We start from the raw sequence: 17,222 nt of genomic DNA, 5'->3' as shown, positions 1-17,222 counted from the left end.
GCAGGTATTAAAAAAATTCCGTTGCCGGGACTTGAACCCGGGTCTTTCGGGTGAGAGCCCAATATCCTAACCAACTAGACTACAACGGATTATTGCTATGTTTTCCATTAAGACTCCAAAATCAATTTTTATTTTCAATTAAAGTTTACGAACCTACTCCCCGCCCCACGCTCAAGCCCAACCTAATTTTGTATTTGAATCTGAAAATATTGTCAATCCAAAGTGACAGCAAAATCCATATGGAATAAAAAAGAGGAACTCATGTCTTCATTAGGATTCCCATATTGAGTCCAACAATGAATTGAATTCAATTCAGGAATCAGGAGCTAATAGTCTACTAAGACTATATTGAACTGCTGTTCTATTGGCATACCAATGCTATGGCAACCGTCGATAACCCGAGCACCTTGTATTAGCAAGGGCAATCAAACCACAATAATATGACCCGTCAAACCCAAATGGTATTGAATGGTATTCCACCATTTTCCTCCAACTGCAATCAGATATGGTAAGCTCAACCCTTCCCTCCTTTCCATTCCAACAAAGGAGAATAATCAAAGGTGAAAATGATTCATGGTGGTCATCATCAGAAAGGAAATGTTCTTCTCATCCATAGCTTTTATCAAAGCTATGTAGGAAGGTGTCCTAAGATTGTTTTCCAAATTCATCACTTGATGCCTCCAAGGTGTCTTTATTGAAATCACAAAAAACACTAAACTAATATCAGTATTTCATCTCTAATATTCATAAGTAGATTCAGAAGCAATGATTTGAACATCACTCGATAATGAATATCTCAGATCAAGTGTTGGATTATATATTTATTTTTTGCTTCATCCTCATCCACTACCGAAACCAAACTTTGACCATTTTTTTTTCTTTCAAAATTGAGTAAAAAATGATAGTAAAAATTGAGAGATTGCTCAGTGGTGGCGATAAAGTTATAGGTTCGATTCTGCCAGCCGATTTCTTCAACGAAATGAATCAGAAGAGGGAGCTGTAAATCCTCATCGCAACCTCCAAGTTCTCACAAAACAATTTCACTTTTTTAAATACAAAAAAAAAAGATTGAAAATAGACAAGGGAAAAAAGAAGAAAGATCGCTCAGTTCAGCGGGGTGGTCGACACGCAAACTTCTCAAAGAAGAGAAGCCTGCAATCCGGTCTGTTGAGCTTGAATTTCACGTGGTCATCACAGCGATCTCCTCTGAGATGAGAGGTTATATGAAAGAGAAAAAAAAAAGTAAAAGAAACCTCCAACAGACATTGAAATTCAGTAACATACGACGATTAAGAAGCTGGAGATAGAAATCGAAGCGGAGAGAACAGGATGAGACGAACGCAGCTGCGTGGTGATACAGCTGCTGGTGGCTATGCATTTATAGGAGTAAAAATTCTAGGGTTTTTGAGGGAACCTAACCCTAAAAATGATCTGGTGACAATGAAGCCGTGTAAATCATTCGGGTCCTTGTTCCGGCCCGAATTCTCTTTTCTTATTTGGGCTTAATTGAAAACTAGGCCCAATATCCGTTGGCCTTTTAGAAAAAACATTGTGCCACTCATACTATAATTCATAGCTTATCAACTACCATGGGACAAGTAAATTCCGTGATTTCACCTGAATCTTATTAGTTTAATTTTTTTAATTACTTAAAAAAATTTTACTTAATCGTTTTAATATAAATTTAATGATAGATTTAACCTAAATATTACCTTATTATATTACTATTTTATAGTATTATTTCTAACATGAGACTGCATTTAGTTCGAAGATGTGTAATGACCACAACTTGCTCCTACTATTAGGTTCGTATATATATATATATATATATATATATATATATATATATATATATATTTCATTATTTACAAACATAATTATTACTATTAGCAAAAAATAAAATATTACTGCTACTAATATTATTAAAAATATTTACTATTATTTTAGAAGAATAAAATTATTAGCCAATGAAACTCGGCTACAAGGTTGTCAAAAAAATTAGCAAAAAATCAGAAAACTTTTGGATAATGTTTTATTTTTTATTATTATTCTTTTGTTTTGAATTTTGCACTGGATAGCATGAAGTTGCATTCAAAGGGAAAACAAAATTAAACCAGAAAAGGGGAAGGGAGGGAACATCATGGTTCCACGTCAGGCAGCATTAGCTGGTTAAAAGGATCCGTGCCATTCGCATTTGCATCAAAAATTAATGCTTCCCCTTGTCTTCACTCTCCCTCCCTCTGTTCCTGGACAACACCGCTCACGCTCTTCTCAACAGATGGACGTGATTGGTTAAATTAATGGCTGCGGCATCAAACAAAGCTACAGAGAAAGGAAGGAGATTTGATTAACAGAGAGAGAGGAAAGGTGGAAGGTTTTCGAGATGGTTTGTCTGAGTCGAGTCTTGGCGGTTTCCTATACAGTGAAGCCGTCGCGTCCTTACAATCGCTCTTGTTTTAGCTCTGAATTAGTTCACGCGACGCCCAAATTGAATACCCGATGGCGATCCATGGCGACTGAACCCGAGTCTTCCTCCTTCGCGCCTTCTATTGATTCCGAATCAACCGCCGGGTAAAGTCTTAGCTCTTTAATTGAGGTTTCCACGTAGATGAATTTTCGTTGAGAGTTTTAATTTCACTGCTTTGTTTGCTACTTTTGCCTATCTGATGACGAAAATAGAAGATTTTGGTCTTAAGTATATTTGGAATTTCATTTTCACGCTATGCCTTGTCATTGGTAAATATGTGCCTTTTTTTTTTCCTTTCAAAAATCTGCAGATTTTGCATCATTGAAGGGCCTGAAACAGTCCAGGATTTTGCCAAGATGGAACTGCAAGAAATTCAGGATAATATTCGAAGTCGGCGAAACAAAATCTTTCTCCACATGGAAGAGGTGATCCTTTGATACTTTTTTCTTTCTTTCCTGTCATGCTACCTTGTTTCATCAGATGACAACTCAAGCCTTCCCCTAATGTTTCGTAGGTTCGGAGGCTAAGGATACAACAGAGGATTAAAAGTGCTGAACTTGGTATATTGAAGGAAGAGACAGAAAATGAACTTCCTAATTTTCCATCATTCATTCCGTTCCTGCCTCCGCTGGTGAGATATTATTTCATTTATGGCTTTTTCCTCAACTTATTGTTTTACTTGTTATTAGTTGTATGGTAATTGATGTTCATGTTGCTTACAGACCTCAGACAATCTCAAGGTTTATTATGCCACTTGTTTTTCTCTTATTGCTGGGACTATCATTTTTGGTGGACTTCTAGCACCCACTGTAAGTCACTCATGCTCTCAACTCTATAGAATGAAAGGAATAATTTTTTTGAGAGTGTTAAGTATTTTAAACGAAATAATCAAATTATATAAGAGGAAACAGGCAAGGGGATGACAATGTTTGCTTCATTATTCTGAAGCAACAAGTCCCCTTTTAGTGAGAGAATCTTGTTTGGAATTTGCCGGTGGACTGGCTTGGTATTATTTACATGAAAATACACACAATAGAATTAGATATGGTTCTTGGAATCATAATGTCTTTTGCCTTACCCATCTCTTTCTTTTTCTTCCCATATCATAGCTGGAGCTTAAGCTAGGACTAGGGGGCACATCATATGCTGATTTTATCCGTAGCATGCATCTGCCAATGCAGTTGAGGTATGACTAATCCTCTTGGTTTGTAATGGATGTTCATTATTCGGCTCTTTTGAGACAGTTGCTGAGCGAGAATGACTGCAGCAATTGTTGCAAGCTAGCTTATTGAAACAATATAAGATCTTTCTTTAGAAATGTTGATGGCAAAATAATTGCATACACAAGTTTTCTTCCAAAGATGAGGCATCTGTTATTTGATATCAATTTGGTGTACCGTTGATGCACTTTTGTTGTATTAAACACTGTTTCATTGGTGCTAAATGCAGTCAGGTTGATCCTATAGTGGCATCATTCTCTGGAGGAGCAGTTGGGGTTATCTCAGCCTTGATGGTAGTTGAAATAAACAACGTAAAACAGCAGGAGCATAAAAGATGCAAGTATTGTCTTGGAACTGGTAAATTCCTGAATCTTTCCTGTTTTTCAGCCCTTCTGTTTTCCAAATACTCAATTTATCCGCCTTGATGGTTAGTGCAGGATATCTTGCTTGTGCTCGCTGCTCAAATACCGGATCACTTGTTCTTATTGAACCAGTCTCAACAGTCAATGGTGGAGACCGGCCTCTATCAGCCCCGAAAACAGAAAGATGTTCAAACTGTTCAGGATCTGGAAAGGTGTATCATCAAAAAATATGTAGTTTCAATGGTTTGTTGTGGACTTGTCCATATCAACCAGGAAATTTGAATGAAAGGAAGAATATTTTGCTTATGCAAATGCTGAACTCACCTTTGACAGTTTTCATTATTTACCTTTATTTGCCAGATGTAAAATTTGTTGACATCATCATATGTTCCGTCCTAATTTTTGGTTTTTTATGCTTTGGCAGGTCATGTGCCCCACATGCCTTTGCACTGGAATGGCAATGGCAAGCGAACATGACCCAAGAATTGACCCATTTGATTAGAGGTTCATTCTCACCCTCTATTTCTTGTATTAATATCTGGAGCTCCTGTAATCTGAGTGTGACAAATAACCAATCTTGTGTATACATACATCTCAAGCACACAATAATATCTGCTTTTGAAATGAAAAACTTCGATACTCCTTTGGCAATCTAATGTTACACCAGTGAGGTGTTTGTTCATTGCTTCCAATCATTATTGTCGACAATTGTCATATGGACTTCAGCTGGGTATTCATTTTTTTTTTTTTGAAAGTTAAATTGGGATTTCATTAGAATGCGAAGGGAAGAAATTGGTTTCCCTCAGCTCAAATACAAGAGACAACCTTATCAGCAAAAACACCAAATATTGGTTGGTATACTCACTTCCCGATCAGTATACCTTCCCAATATCTCCCCTTTAGGAATCATCCTGAATACAAAAAGGTAACTAAGAGAACCTGTGAATCCTACCTATTTACAAAAACTGAGCCCAACTGAGGAACTTTACATCCAAAAAACAAACCATTTTTCTCTGTGCAGAGCATCCCATTACTTAGAACAAAAACAAACGCATCATATTGTCCTACATTCAGCTGGGTATCATTAATGTGGAATGAATCCAACTTGGTCAATTACAATAGATCTTGTAATTTAATCTTTCAGCTATATAAAGCATTGGTTATGCCTAGCATTTGAACACTATCAAATTAAACCCAATTGATAAGGCCAATGCAAGTTTTCTATTCATACCAACATTTATAGTCCACATTAACAGCGCACCAGGTTAGTTAAAAATATACCACATGCAACTGGATCTGGGTATCACTGTTATGTGCAGGCTTCTTCAGAACAGACTATAGTCACAGCGATTTGTACTGCTCAATCAGACGAGAAGCATGAAGTCTTGAAGTGGGAATGACGGTGCAGCCCAAACTTTGCAGATAAGCAATCTACATTGAAAAGAGATGATAGTTTGTTTCGTAAGTTGACCGGTGACGGATTTGGTTCGACAAATTAATGTGAAACATAAGCGTCAAACTTGTGGAGATAATCAATCCCATGACTCATGACTATGAGAGGAAATGATGGAGTTCGGATGATATGATCATGCATTTTCATAGTTCAAGGCGTGAACTCAATCTTGTGCAGCGTTAAATGCTTTAGCTTTCAAGTTTCATATGCCTCATCATGTGGCTAGGCGAACTTGCAAGGTTCCACGAGACACGAGCTAATGATCATAAATATCTTGAATGGATAATGAAGTCACTGAGATGAGAAGTTATATGACTTATGAAGTAGCTAGATGGGAAGTACTAGTGAAATGAAAGATTTTTAACATACCTGTTTAGATGTTGCTGCTGATGAACCCATCGAATTCTCCATCCTTAGTTTCTGGAAATGCTCCTAGAAGATGAAAAAATAGCTCCATTTTCAGAAGTAAAAGAGAACGAAGGCATCAATAGTTTAATTATCTCTAAATGGTATGTTACTTTGTTTTGAGAAGAAGTAAGAAAAACTACAACAGAAACATAGAATCTGAAAAAAAGCCAAACCTGTTTCTCCCGCATTAAGTGAGCACGTTTATCAGCAGGGATTTGCTCCCACCTCACTACCTATAAAAGGACGTACTCATATTATCAACGTCTTATGGTTGTATCAAAAGAAATAAGCATTAAGAAATCTTCAATTAACTTGTACAGAATAAGAAAGCTAGCGAGAAAAGTCGGCCATCATAGATGTCAACTACATCCTTTTCATCTTTTTATACGAAATCCGACTGTTGAGAACAGCAATATATACTTACATATTCTGCGTAGTGAAATGCTTCCTCACAGCTCAAACATGGCCTTAATCCACGCAGAACTTCCTGATAAATAATGTAAATCATGTAACTGTTAGAATAATCTGTATCTTGCACAGACATATGAAATCAAAATTGGTTGAACCAAATCCTAATTGTTCCTCCTGGGAGCCTCCCTGCTAGAGGCCAAATCTGGCCAATGACATTTGTTTGCCCTTTCAGTTCAGGTAATTGGGGACATAATTAAGAGCAGGGACGATCCAGCGGGAAAGTTCCCATAAAGAGACTACATACTTTGCTCTTTTATTTTTGTTTTTGCTTTTTCGCTCAAAACCAGAAGAGAGTTTATTTGACATAACAGTAAAAGTACACAGATAAGATTAATGTGAACAGGCCATGGGCTAAATGAGCATTAACAGGCTATTGTTAATGGAGAACTGGCGTGACCTTGTGTTTATAATTTTTGACCCTCAGGCGCTCATCAATTACAAAGCGAACCTGCAGGTATAAGTCAAAGAAAAAAATAGTGGTTAAAAACCACACTTCAAATATTCACATCACATGCAGTTCATCGTGGCAGGAGTAAAGTAAAACAGAAAAGAGTCAGTTTGATATAGACTAAGATGCTATTTGTAGAAAGCTAAAACGGAGATTAGGTTAAAGGCTAAAGTCTGTCCATAACCTTTTCATAAAATACAAACATCTAAGCCTTCCCATTCCCCCCCTCTCCCAATCAAACAAATAAGCGGGAAAAGGAAAAAAAGGAGACAAAAGGTAATCTATATCTTAGTGATGAGACACGGATTGATGTTAAAGGAATATTGTTGAAACTTGGAAACAAGGGAGCCTCTTTACCCTTCCTCACATTTGAACAAAGGTTACCTTATCAAGCAACCTCCTAGGCTCTTGAAAGGCTTGCTTCCTGGCCCATTGATGGAATAAGTGGGAGATGATTGATCTCTCCTCCACACTGAATCTGCAAGAAAATGACAAGAGCTGAGGAAAGATGCATTTACATAAAGCACTTTATCCATTACTGTTTGAGGGAATACCTTGTCAAAAAAGTACTTCCACTGCATGCCTTAACTAACTCTGCAGACTCTTCTGAGGCTGCATTATTTTGAGCGTCAAGGAAATTTTCTGGCACCATGTTGGCTACAGAGGATTGCTTTTCACTTGGCAGTTCAGTGGTAAACTGTGCAATTTCTTTTGGAATGTCTTGATGTGTGGTTTTCAAAACATCCATGCTTGCTTCAGCCTACATCATATATCCATTTAAAATGTGGAATCAAAGTGAGCACCATCAACTCAAAAAACATTCTGGCATGGAAACTAACGAGAGTAAGCACAAAAACATCAGGTCAGAAGTGAAATGATTTGATCATTACTATGGGGAAAAAACATTTATGTTTTGTCAGTAATGGGTGAATAAAGCTTCAGACTTTCAGTGACAAATAATTCTGCACTTCTGAAAGTGCAAGTTCCAATGCCTACTTAATCCGTATTTAGCTATGTATCACTCAATGCTTTAAGAGGTTATACTGAGAAGTACATGCCATCCAAAGAAAAATGGAACTTACAAGAAAAGCTAATGTTTTTTTTTTTTTTTCGCTAAGCCATGAACTATTTCATTGATTCAATGATTCAATGGGGTTACATAAGTTTGTAGCCTTACATAGGAAAAACAGAGTTTGACCCATAAAAACCACCCACCCTATACAACCATTGCCTGAACCCTCTCTTACAAAATGAAAGCCCACCCTGTACAGTTCCAATCTATAACAGAAACATTTCACCAAAAACATATACTTAGCCAAAAAGAGTTCTTAAGTCATCAACAGGTCATTTCACTATGATAAAGTATATCTCAGCAAAAACCACACAAAGCATTCACCACGACTCAGACTTTGATCCGCCAGAAAATGACAGCAGCCTGTAAATCCACCCATCAACTATTTTACCAGCACCCATTGCATAAATGACATCCAAAACACCCATTCCAGAAATTTGTTATGCAGCAAATTATCTTACCAGTAAAGGGAATCAATACTTTCACACAAGAAAGAATGTGTTAGCAAACTCAAGTATTGCACAATCTAGATAATGGTTCACACAAACTCAGGTATTACAAATCTAGATAACGATTCTAACAGCACACAAATGAGAGATGTAGGTTAAAATATTTTGAGAGTTGAAATAAATAATTTAATGCATTTTCATATTCTTTTTTTTTTTTTTGAAATTCCATGAAGATGACAGACAATTTTAAATTTGTACAATAAATAATCACTTTGATACCTGATGTATATTATGCACTTCTGTGATGCAAATGAACTAATATGCCATATAGAAGGAGCAGCAACATCAGAGGGCTGAGCCAACAGATTATTGAGATAATAATCTATGTAACTTCTCAATTAGCTATAACTACCTGACTTTCTAGAAGATGATCTGGGATTTCTTTAAGAAACCGTGAAGGTTGAAGCATCTGCAGTTGCCACAATGTTACCTCCAAATTGACAAAAGTAAACACCATATTGCTAAAGCTTCAAATAGTTCAAACCTGCCAATTTGAATCCATTGTAACATACAGAACAAAAAGTTTTTGACGAGCACGGGTCATTGCCACATATAACAGGCGTCTTTCCTCCTAAATATATTTGATTGCAAATTAGTAAGCATCATGATTAAAACATTAACATAGTAGAATGAATTGTCAACTTTTAAGCCTGGGAAAAGCATACCTCTATCGATGTCCCATTTTCAGTTGCAGCACCATTGAATTCATGTATCAAAGGAATCTCTGTTTCATTTGCCTGTATTGCAGCATCATCTATTAGATATAAATAATGATAATTGAAAGGAATCAGTGAAGGTGATGTCATAAATTTTCACGTGATGTCATTTTGAATAGAATAATTGTAGCAGTTGTTTCCGTAAGGGTTCAACTAGCATTAACAAATTAAGATAGGAATATACCTTTACTATGAAGACCATGTCCCATTCCAAGCCTTTCGACTGCAAACACAATAGTAAGTTAAAGACAAAGTTCAGAAAAGTATATTCACCAACTCCAGAAGGACATTAATATGAGAATCCTCAAAACATATAAGAAGAATGTTTGCTGAGGAGATAGACAACCTGATGAATGGTAGTCAAGGTAACAGAATTTTCATTGTCATGCCTTCGAGAACGAAAATTTTCTCTCTCACGCTCAGTTATGTAGTCAATGAAAAAATTTAGTACACTGACACAGCCTTTTTCCTCTCCAGTCTCTCTGTTCTCTTCTCTGTCAGTAAATTGGGTAGACAGGAAATCAGAAACATCATCTAGTAGGTACTGAAGAACCTGCAAGGTGGACCAATGAAATATGTATTCTTTGAATTGATCATAGAACTTCATCAATGGATGTAAATTTAGCTTTTGAAAGAAGAAAGTTGGTGGAAATTATTAGAGATGAGTTACAAGCTGAACAGATGTGCAGCTTGGTGACTGCATAAATGACTTTAAGGTGAATAAGATTCTAAATACTGAACTCTGTACCAGCAGATGCAACAAAAACAATTAAAGTAAACCAGCACTATCTTCAGATTTTATCCAACCAGAGGGCCACAGTCACATATAGACAATTAACTCTACTGTCATGTAATCACCATATGAATAAGAAAAATAACAGTAAAAAACAGCCTGAACAAAAAAGAAAAACAAAATGTAAATAAGGGTTTGTCCTGGTCTAACAACAAATACAGATTAAATATCCTAACAAATAAAAACTTCAATATAAGTTGCAGCATCAGCGTGGAAACTCGTAACTTACAGATCTGACATCATTGTCCTCATTAAGCAATTTTCCTCCATCAACGTCTATAACTGCTCGTTGTTCAAGAAGATATTTCTGAAAGTTATGACCAAATCAGTAGATGATTGAAATGTCAGTATAACAGAACCATGAAATGGCAATGACACATTAAAGAGAAAGCCATCTCATTTTAGCATATATCACACTCTTCAGAGGTATAATTCTCTTTTACGAATTAAATAAAATCAACAATGGCACAGAGAGCCTGAAAAAAATGATAAGAGGAATTCGATTAAAGGTCAAAAGAGCAAGCTGATTAGCAATAGGTCATAAAGAGAAATTGTGAAAGCATTGAGAACCTTAAACTAATTTGATAGAGGATGAAAACTGGAAATTTTGAATGAGCAGAAGCTTGGATATGTCTGTTGTAATATAAGCGGAGGGAAAGAAAGCATTTATCAATATTCAGTTGATGACAATGTAATTTAATTTAGCAACAATATCTTTTAGAAAAATAGCGTAATAATCTTATGCCAATTTACTTGTAAAAGTTTAAAGACAGGAAGCAGATGAGCAAACCTGAGGTATCATGTTTGATACTGAAGTTATGACTGCTGAAATTGATTGTTCCTGCAAAATGACAATAACTAATATGAACTTCCCTGAAAAGTAAGTTTTGACTGGTATCTAACTTTGTCTTTGAAGAAGCATGTGAGTCTATTATCTGACTTAGAACAAAGCATAGCTAGTATCAAACTTTGTCTCTGAAGAAGCACTTGAGTCTAGCAGAGAAAAACATCAAACAGGTTGGAAACGAAAGGTGTCTTCCACAGGTCACAAATGACCACAAGATGCAGTTCATTTTGCCTTTATTTTCACCGCATACATAAAATTTGGTTTTTCTTCTAATAATGGGAATAAATATTGATGAAATATCCAAGTAATTGACACAATATAACTGATAACTTACCCTCTGAACAAGTTTTGATATCATTTCCAGTGTCAGTAGCACTTTACGACCTTGTGTAAGTTGACTTCTGTGATCAATTGTAGAAATCATGTTTAAGTATGTTCAGGAGAGATTAGACAGGCAGTCTATTGGACAAAAAAAGGCACAGAGATAAGCAACTTTCTACATGCTCAATCCACCAAAAGAAGTGGCTGTGTCATTTATTTAAACAACCGTGTTGAAGCAGTAAACTTTCAAAAATCTAACCCTATGTTTTGATAGCTACTCCGTACTAATTATGCAGGTTTAAAAAGGTCACCTAGCCACTTGCTCACTTTTATTTCAGAAGGTCACTAGCTCCAAACAATACTTACTATTCAACATTATGTTAGGTCAGGACCTGATCCCACATGAGTGAAAATAAGAGACTTTCAAGGAGCCCAATGTCAATAATTAGCAATAGCCCTTTTAACTAAGACAACTAATCAATATGTGGGTACTTTCTTTAGACTAATTAACTTCATCCAACTCAGGTATTTTCTTACGTATGCTTTCCCACTTCCATTTCAAGTGTCAAATTTTGCACCAGCATTCAGACTGGTATATACAGAAACCATAAAATAAAAAATGTACAATATGTGGGTCTCATTAACTACTATTAGGTCAGTCCTTCATCTTTTCCAAATGCAGTAAACTGCTGAGAAGAAAGGACAATAGCAGCAGGACTTTAATTTATAGAAAGTAAACTCAGCACTATTATAAGCAGCCTAACAGACTACAGCCAGCAATCATGATCAAGAAGTTAATTTTACAAGGGATTTCTAGTGTTTAATCAGACAAGAACAAAGAGGAAAAATTATTGTAGGAAGATAGATAAGAAAACCTCTTGAAGGTACCAGAAATCTTTGCACTAAAGATGTCACTGGCAGCTGATATGAAGCTGCATTTTCTACAAGCTGCAATTTTTTCTACATGTTCAATTACCTGCAAAAGGGAGCATGAGAAGGAATTTTTTCAAATATCAGAGGACCATGCTGAGCACATAAGTCTGAAGAAAGGAGTTTTTGAAAAACAAGAATATGCATATACACATTCAATTGCAACGTGTACCCTCTTTTTTTCCTCTTTTTCAAAAGGAAGCAAAGCCTTGAATCCTTTACGGTAGGCACCATCATCACAAGCAGGCAATGCTGTTTTAAGCATAGCAATAATTGCTCTAACTACCTGTCAAGAGATTAGTGTTTCATCAACATGTAAGTTGGGAACAAATTAACTACCATAGATGTTATAGAAGAGGAATTTCAAAGAATTCCTGCAACCTTTTTCCTGTAAAAAGCCACACCATGAAGATTAAATGGTATTTTCCTGTTACGGAAGGTAGTTTGAAAAACTTTTCCCGAGACCTGTAGAAAAAGTTGAAGCTAAGATTTTTCAGTAGATATTTACAAACTATAATCAAACTTTCATCATATTTAAACTATGGAGAGTAAGCTTGACCTGCCTCCGGTAAAGAATTGCAATTTTCCCAAAGGAGCAACTAGCAATTGTACCATTAGATGCAGTTTCCAAAATCTTGTCAACGACAAAGGCACACTGTGCATCCTCGTTGTAACATTCCTTGATGGTGATCTATGTTTTTTCAATCAAACCACAAAGAAGAAAGAAAGGTTATGAACTAAACATAAATTGGAAAACATTAAAGTTATGGAGAAAATGGCACAATTAACATACCTTAGATCCATAGGAATTTTCAGAAAGAAAATTCTTTGACAGGCATCTTTTTGTATTATTTTGTATAAGACATGATGCAGCCTCAACGATACAGCGGGTGGATCGATAGTTTCTGATAAGTCTTATCTGGATGATTAATGCATGCGAAATATGGGAATCAAAACCAATAATGATGTAAATTAACAAACTTCATTCTGTAATGAGATGTAGAATACATAGGTGTTGAAGAGCAGGTGGTCAGACCTCTTTGTAGTTTGGAAAATCTTTGCGAAATGAATCAAAACCAGAAATGTCAGCTCCATTGAAGCTGAAAATTGACTGAAGTAACATAGAAGCCATTGGCTTAGCATAGTTGGGAAAGGAACTTGGTAAAACTTAGAGCATCAATGGGGAAAGAAGGAAAAAAAAAAAGAGTCAACTTCCTAAAATGGAGGTATAGAAGATAAAGAGGTAAACCTGGTCATCATCACCAACAATTGTTATGTGGTTATGGGATGCAAGAATCCGCAGCAGACTGTATTGCATTGCACTGGTATCCTGAAATTCATCTACTATGATGGCTTTCCATGAATCTTGGCACTCCTTGAACACTTAAAATCGGAAAAAGCAAAAAGTTTTCAGCAAATGAATAAAAAAAGATAGTTGCACAAATTGACTACATGTATTCTATTGCATGAACCTTCAGGATACTGTGTGAGCAGCTTCACTGAACAACTGATTAAGTCATGATAATCTAAAGCATTGCAAGACCTTAATATGTCACTGTAACTTCCAAGAACTGCAGCCTGATTCAGATGTAGAGTTAAGAATCACACAAACATAAGCAAAACTAGGAAAAATAATTTATGAAACAGCATTTATCAGCTTACTCCTATTTCATCACCCATTTTACGGCACTCTTCTGGAGTCTTACCAGAAGCTTTTGCCTGAAATGATGAATAATAAGGTTTAAATTCCACAAAAAGAAAGAAACATTTTGCTAGCTCCACATGACGAAAAAAAGCTAAGAACAAATATAAAATATGGGCAAAGTTCATGGTTTTGGTGATTCTAAAAAGATGCATCATTGACACAGAATAAATTATTCCAGTGATGAACAAAAGGGCAGCAACCTTCTCTACAAAAGAAATTAAGCTAACTCCAGTCTACCAAACAAGGACAAATTGTATAGCAGTTGAAAACAGCAAGTCAACATGTCAAACTAGATGAGTCGTTAAAATGATGTCAAAATAGGCTTGCCCTAGTGGTTGGTACCTCCAATGAAAGGTGAACATCCAAGGTGCAAGTCCCTATTACCCTCTAGCCTCGACCAAGTGCACCAAGAAAATAAAATGACAGAAGACCAAAGCAAATAGTCAATGCAAGCAAACTCTTTGCATCAGAAATATTAGATAAATTTTAAAATATGAACATACAGATATTTTACAAATAACTAACCTGAGTCACAAACTTCTGCCATTTCTTTGATTTATCCTTAAAATATTCTGGATGTCTCGCACCATTTAAAATTTCAGTTGTGCTTGACCTGCAAGCATCATACTTTTGTCCACTCTTTTCATTTTCTAATAACCGCACTGCCTCAATGATTGCTCTTCTTTGTTGCCCATGTCCATAAATTAGAAACTCTGATGTACGCTCTAACCTATAACATAGACTCTCATATGTCAGATACAGATATGACCAAAAAATGTTAAAAAATTTTACAGAGGTACATTTAATTCAATTCTGCCTCAACCACGTATTTTATTTTCCATTCTAAACCATTGCCTCTGATGCCAGTAGTCCTCTGAAAGAGAAACAAAGCAGTGACAAGAGCTCTCTCTCACACACACACTTGTGCATGTTTCCAGGCCCTTGGTTTTCACTGACTTTTTAATAATTGAAGTGCATCATATTTGGACATCATTCAGAGGCTCAATGCTTATAAGTTTCGCACTTTCAGATACTATAAAACATTAAAAACGCCAACTGGAAATTCAATCAGGTTTTCAAAATGCATGAAAAAGGAAATTAAAAACATACTGAGGATTTATTTATCTTATGATAAAAGAGTATCCAAAAGCAAATGCACTCATTAAGTTTGGAAAACATTAAAGAAGCTTAGGCATACTTTTCTGCATGTGAACGACACAGCTGCAAAGAGAATGAATGGAAAGTGCTAATTGTAAGTTCTTTAGCCGTTGCCTTGCCAGCCACTGCACCAATACGATCTCTCATTTCAGAAGCTGCAGCTGTAGTGAAAGTCATTGCCAAGATGTTTGATGGACTAACACCCTGACAATGTTTTAGAGGATTGGAGATAAAAAAAAAATTAACTAGTCAAAAGAACAGAATAGTGGATAACCTGGTAGTGATAGACAGAAAATTAGGGCATCTTTGGAATCTTCTAAGATGTCAGATTTTTTATGTTATTAAAAGGAAGAAAAAAAGGGCAAGTCAGGGGATGTCTCCACCTACAACTGACAAAAGGAAATTAAAAGGAAAAAAATAAAGTGCAAATTGAAAGACAAAGCAAATGTTATCAAAGAAAAAACAATGAATACCTCATTAAGCAACATCAGAACACGCCCAACCATTGTGGAAGTCTAAAATAAAGAAGATAGTTCAGCTGTTACTATAAATGAACAAACAGAAATGAACTATTGTAAAGATAAGTTCAATGAGCGAATGTGTAAGTCTATTATGAGAATTTGAGAGAGGAAGAGACCTTTCCGCTTCCTGGACCAGCAGTAATCATTAAAGGAATTTTTATATCACTACAAGCTGCATCACGCTGTCTATCATTCAAAGATTGCAAGTATTTTGAATATTCGTCGGGCATGCCCCCACTCTGTACTGTCCCCAAAGTGCTTAGATCGTCCTCTTTTAACCCAAAATAATTCCTGGTATCTACTGCACTTTCTGCTCTTACATTCTCATTAGTAGTGAGAATCGAAGCAGCAATATGATCACTACAACTATAGTCATATTGCTGACCTCTCATGTCAATGTTGACATTTAGATCCTCCCTTTCTGCTTTTGCTGCAGACTGCTGCTCACATATAGCATCAATTTCTTCCAACATAGATTCATCAAAATCCTCATCTAGAAGGCTAGGTGTCAAGAAAGAATCACTTAAATTAGAGAAATCTGGTTTTTTTGTAGGGGTTATAAAAGGATCAGATAAGCAATCAGTGTCCATAGAACCAGCCATGGGTCTGACATTAGAAAACTCGCCATTTTGACTCTTTATGGACTTCGATCCAGCAGTAGAAAATGGTGATGGTGTGTTCATAGGTATCTCCATAAGAGGAACTCTCTTGACGCCAGTAATTAAAGCTGGCAATCCACTATCAATTCCATCCTTAGATCTGGAACAAAAACAAATAGAATAAACACAAGTTTCTGTTAACACATCTGCAGGACAAGTTCAAAGAATCAGAACAACTTTAAACATAACCTATAACATTGATGATTTTTCTAAGGATGGGGGGTGAAGCAAGAAAAAGAAGGCAAAAATGATGTGTTACATCACATCTTCGCTTGTCTAATGTGGAAGAATTGCTTTTAAATTAGACTAAGTTATTTGGAAAATAGCTAGTAAGATGTAAAAGTCTAAGCAATGATATTCTCGTAAACTTTCTCCACTATAAAAACAGAGCATCAAGATTTTCAAATTAGAACTGGAAAATGCCTCAGCTTTACAATCAACAAACAAACAGGAAAACTATCGAACATGTGACATAAAATCCCTATTTTCTTTCCACAGCTTTCTCGCGATTGAAAAAACAGGAAACCCTAACCTAACGGAAAATGGATTACCTGCAAGGAAAATGATCGGTGAAATATCCGTCATCGCGATTCCGTTTACGAACGAGGAAAGGCTTGGTGGCTCTGAAATTCTGAGAAATCCGAGGGTTTTGTAGCTGCGGAGTCTGGTTCGCGGGCGAGAGAGGCGTGAAACTAACATTTTCTTTGGGCATTTGCTTTTGATTATGGCTGAGTTGGTCGAGAGCTCAGAACATATTGATAGTTCGACGGGTAAACCTGGAAGGTGAAAAGAACTGTTGCGAGATGGGTGGAGGGATTGGTGTCGCGGGCAGTGGCGTCTTGATTCTTGAAGAACGTTTCTGGTTTTTCCCTCTTGAAATTGGAAAGTTCAAATTATGGGCCTTGAGCTTTTGAGCTTCGCCTCTTATGTTTGAATGGATGTAAAATATAACTTATTTGGGCTTCCAACGGTTCAACAAAGCCCACTTCACTGTTTGTTACTTGTCTTTACCAATTCATGTTTACATGTCATTTCCTGCAAAGATAATGAAATTATACAAATTCAGTATAACTAATTAATTGTATTAAATTTTTTACGATTAGCATAAAATGTTTATTATGCAAATTATACAACATGATAGGATTATCACTTTGAAATATGA

At 36.1% G+C, this 17,222-nt stretch overlaps 2 protein-coding genes and 5 non-coding genes across 7 annotated transcripts; 1 reads left to right on the top strand and 6 right to left on the bottom strand.

The window, feature by feature from the left end:
• Window positions 1–16: 16 nt before the first annotated feature.
• On the bottom strand, window positions 17–89 carry TRNAE-CUC (transfer RNA glutamic acid (anticodon CUC)). The gene has a single exon. It is a non-coding gene; the product is annotated as a tRNA-Glu (tRNA).
• A 490-nt stretch (window positions 90–579) lies between these two features.
• Window positions 580–679, bottom strand: LOC148763781 (small nucleolar RNA snoR31/Z110/Z27). The gene has a single exon (XR_016025616.1). It is a non-coding gene; the product is annotated as a small nucleolar RNA snoR31/Z110/Z27 (small nucleolar RNA).
• A 71-nt stretch (window positions 680–750) lies between these two features.
• On the bottom strand, window positions 751–846 carry LOC148763780 (small nucleolar RNA snoR31). Its single transcript, XR_016025636.1, has one exon. It is a non-coding gene; the product is annotated as a small nucleolar RNA snoR31 (small nucleolar RNA).
• A 73-nt stretch (window positions 847–919) lies between these two features.
• Window positions 920–1,021, bottom strand: LOC148763779 (small nucleolar RNA R30/Z108). The gene has a single exon (XR_016025622.1). It is a non-coding gene; the product is annotated as a small nucleolar RNA R30/Z108 (small nucleolar RNA).
• A 77-nt stretch (window positions 1,022–1,098) lies between these two features.
• LOC148763778 (small nucleolar RNA Z107/R87) lies at window positions 1,099–1,202 on the bottom strand. The gene has a single exon (XR_016025637.1). It is a non-coding gene; the product is annotated as a small nucleolar RNA Z107/R87 (small nucleolar RNA).
• Window positions 1,203–2,119: 917 nt separating this feature from the next.
• Window positions 2,120–4,680, top strand: LOC18605259 (orange protein). The gene is made up of 8 exons (XM_007038173.3): window positions 2,120–2,571; window positions 2,778–2,892; window positions 2,982–3,098; window positions 3,190–3,276; window positions 3,577–3,653; window positions 3,917–4,044; window positions 4,125–4,261; window positions 4,474–4,680. Exons 1-8 carry the CDS (start codon window positions 2,384–2,386, stop codon window positions 4,549–4,551), a joined length of 927 nt encoding a protein of 308 aa, XP_007038235.3. The 5' UTR covers window positions 2,120–2,383; the 3' UTR covers window positions 4,552–4,680.
• Window positions 4,681–5,015: 335 nt separating this feature from the next.
• On the bottom strand, window positions 5,016–16,932 carry SRS2 (P-loop containing nucleoside triphosphate hydrolases superfamily protein). Its single transcript, XM_088804660.1, has 29 exons — window positions 16,612–16,932; window positions 15,518–16,160; window positions 15,354–15,395; window positions 14,921–15,084; window positions 14,248–14,452; window positions 13,680–13,736; window positions 13,490–13,595; window positions 13,267–13,400; window positions 13,054–13,128; window positions 12,811–12,936; window positions 12,577–12,708; window positions 12,399–12,482; window positions 12,190–12,303; window positions 11,963–12,063; window positions 11,101–11,167; window positions 10,710–10,760; window positions 10,149–10,226; window positions 9,473–9,679; window positions 9,311–9,349; window positions 9,076–9,147; window positions 8,895–8,981; window positions 8,763–8,819; window positions 7,384–7,589; window positions 7,214–7,307; window positions 6,779–6,829; window positions 6,335–6,397; window positions 6,084–6,143; window positions 5,872–5,934; window positions 5,016–5,480 (listed from the first exon to the last, which is right to left on the bottom strand). Exons 1-29 carry the CDS (start codon window positions 16,770–16,772, stop codon window positions 5,391–5,393), a joined length of 3,429 nt encoding a protein of 1,142 aa, XP_088660786.1. The 5' UTR covers window positions 16,773–16,932; the 3' UTR covers window positions 5,016–5,390.
• Window positions 16,933–17,222: the final 290 nt, after the last annotated feature.

The sequence above is a fragment of the Theobroma cacao genome, chromosome 3 (genome assembly GCF_053813885.1).
Source record: "Theobroma cacao isolate CCN51 chromosome 3, ASM5381388v1, whole genome shotgun sequence".
NCBI lineage: Eukaryota > Viridiplantae > Streptophyta > Magnoliopsida > Malvales > Malvaceae > Theobroma > Theobroma cacao.
This window is presented reverse-complemented; position numbering and strand designations above follow the sequence as displayed.

Excerpts from the sequence above, each read along its gene's own strand:
- LOC18605259 (XM_007038173.3), top strand. The coding sequence starts at position 2,384 with ATGGTTTGTCTGAGTCGAGTCTTGGCGGTTTCCTATACAGTGAAGCCG. Across the intron at positions 4,045-4,124 it reads CAAGTATTGTCTTGGAACTG|GATATCTTGCTTGTGCTCGC; the intron begins GTAAATTCCTGA and ends TGGTTAGTGCAG. Across the intron at positions 4,262-4,473 it reads ACTGTTCAGGATCTGGAAAG|GTCATGTGCCCCACATGCCT; the intron begins GTGTATCATCAA and ends ATGCTTTGGCAG.
- SRS2 (XM_088804660.1), bottom strand. The coding sequence starts at position 16,772 with ATGCCCAAAGAAAATGTTAGTTTCACGCCTCTCTCGCCCGCGAACCAG. Across the intron at positions 8,982-9,075 it reads AAAATGGGACATCGATAGAG|GAGGAAAGACGCCTGTTATA; the intron begins GTATGCTTTTCC and ends AAATATATTTAG. Across the intron at positions 6,398-6,778 it reads TCAAAAATTATAAACACAAG|GAAGTTCTGCGTGGATTAAG; the intron begins GTCACGCCAGTT and ends ATTATTTATCAG.